A 2,411-nucleotide genomic window follows, 5' to 3' on the forward strand; every position below is an offset into this window, starting at 1 on the left:
ATGAAGGAGGCTGCACCTGTTTCTAACTCAGCTACTACAGGTGGGGACACTAGGCTGGATTGGAGAGAAGTGGATGAAAAAAAGCAAGACAGGAGGAAGAGGTGGAGCAGGGAGCAGCAGCTGAGAGGTGAAGGAAGGGGACTTAGGGCTGAGACTCTGCTATCATCCCCACAGAAGGTGGAAACTGCAGGTGCTGGATTTGCGGATGGTTCCACGGAACTTCTGGAGGATGTGGTCTGGAGCCGTGGTTGATGCCTGCTCACCAGAAGATATTAAGAAGAATCGAACATTGAAACTTGGTCCAGCAATGGCAGCTAAGCTGCCCTTGAAGATATTCATAGACTTGTGCCTAACAGAAAGGCCTCAGGATGAATTCCTGACCCACTTTTTGCTGTGGGTCACACAGAGAAGGGACAAGCTGCACCTGTGTTGCAATAGGCTGAAGATCTATGGGAAACCCACCCGTCACACCAGGAAGGTCCTGAGACTGCTGCAGCTGGACTCTGTCCAGAGGGTGGAAGTGCACTGCACCTGGGCTCCCTCCACCTTGGCTGCTTATGCTCCTTTCATGGGCCAGATGAGGAACCTGAGGAAGCTGCTTGTCTCCCAGGTCCTCGTACCTGCCCACACCTCCCAAGATGAGCAGGAGCGGCTGCTTGCCCAGCTCATCTCTCAGTTCCTCAGGATGAAGTGCCTGCAGACATTCTGTGTGGATGCTGTCCTCCTCCTCGAGGGCCATTTGGAGCAGGTGCTGAGGTGAGTAAGGAGGGTGAGCTTCCTGTGCAGATGAGTATCAGTAAATATGAAAGGGCACATATTGTGTGCCAGCCACTGACACTCACATGGTGAACAAGTCACTGGAAGGTAAATAACCCATCATCTGCTCTATTGTATCCTGAAGCTCGATCTCCTAACATGTGTTAGAGCAAAGGGGTAAACCAGGTCCATGGTCTGGGAAGTGCCACCATACTGGGAAGCCCGCTGATGGGGACAGAAGCTAGTGATGTGGGTGTGAGGTTCCTTCCCTGGGAGGACTGTCCAGCAACAGAGGTACAACGCAGGGTAGAGGTGAGGACTTTGAAGGAGGGGAAGCCCCACAACTGTACCTGTTCAACAAAGAAGCTCTGTATCCTCCATCTGGGAGCAGAGGAGCTCACTTCTAATGACCACCTGGGAAGGCAGGTCTGAGCTCCCCTGATGACTCAGGGGTTGTGAGTGAAGAGCAGGGAGTAAAACCTTGCTGACGGGACAGGGAGTGAGCCCTGCAGGGGTTAACCCCAGTGTGTTTTGCCACATCTTTCTTGGATTTGTCTTTCATACATGACTCTTCCTGACTTCCTGTGGTAGATATGTGGTGGCTTTCTGCTTGTCATTGAGGATGACATTCATAGAGATGGAGGACCTACCTGGTCACACAAGTAGTGGTGAAAGTTTTAGGATGAGATGGAGTGACCTGAATGAGCAGATTCTACAAAATGTCAACCATGTTCAGATGGTCACAGTGGCCTTGGGTTTGGGCCAATTCATCTTTTCCCTCAGAACTAACTGCCTGGTTCTTCCTTAGGCACCTGAAGATGCCCCTAAAGGCCCTAGCAATAACCAACTGCTCACTGTCAGATTCAGACTGGAATTTTCTTTCCCGATGCCCAAACACCAGCCAGCTCAGACACCTAGATCTAAAGGGCATCAAACTGACCAATTTTAGTCTGGAGCCCCTTAAAATTCTTCTGGAGACTGTTGCAGCCACCCTGAAGAGCCTGGACTTGGAAGCCTGTGAGATCATGGACTCCCAGCTCCAAGCTATCCTGTCTGCTCTGAGCCACTGCTCCCAGCTCAGGGCCTTGTGCTTTTTCCAGAATCACATCTCCATGTCGGTCCTCAGGGACCTGCTGTGCCACACTGCCAGGCTGAGCCAGTTGAGCCTAGAGCTATACCCTGCCCCTCTGGAGAGCCATGATGCCCAGGGTGCCATCCACCCCAGGAGATGTTCTCAACTTTGTGCTGAGCTCACAGCAATACTGAAGGACTTTAGGCAGCCAACAGTCCTTATTTTCCGTACTCGCTCATGTCCTCAATGTGGCTGCATGTTTCTCTATAACCAGGGCCTCATTCACTGTTCCTGTTCAACAGTTGACTAGTTGGGTGTATATAAAAAGCTGCCCTCTATCCAATTGGATGTATAACCAGGATGTAGAGGGATCATGAAGGAAACTCAGAGCCCAGCATTTCTGACACTGCCTGAAGTGTGGATGGGGAAAGGAATCAGATGCTGGGGGCTACATTGGAAGGAAGCCCCTGAATATTGGACCTAGAGCCATATGTGTCTGTATAGAGTCTTAACTACAGACCTGGATTTTTACAATGGTATATAGGCTTCATGCACAAATGAAGAAACTATTTTGTTTCATGGA

The 2,411-nt window shown here is 50.6% G+C and overlaps 1 protein-coding gene across 1 annotated transcript; it reads left to right on the forward strand.

The window, feature by feature from the left end:
* The first annotated feature begins 205 nt into the window (after window positions 1-205).
* LOC143404275 (PRAME family member 12-like) lies at window positions 206-2,138 on the forward strand. Its single transcript, XM_076862507.1, has 2 exons — window positions 206-756; window positions 1,565-2,138. Exons 1-2 carry the CDS (start codon window positions 206-208, stop codon window positions 2,136-2,138), a joined length of 1,125 nt encoding a protein of 374 aa, XP_076718622.1.
* The last annotated feature ends 273 nt before the right edge of the window (window positions 2,139-2,411 follow it).

Source organism: Callospermophilus lateralis, chromosome 7 (genome assembly GCF_048772815.1).
Source record: "Callospermophilus lateralis isolate mCalLat2 chromosome 7, mCalLat2.hap1, whole genome shotgun sequence".
NCBI lineage: Eukaryota > Metazoa > Chordata > Mammalia > Rodentia > Sciuridae > Callospermophilus > Callospermophilus lateralis.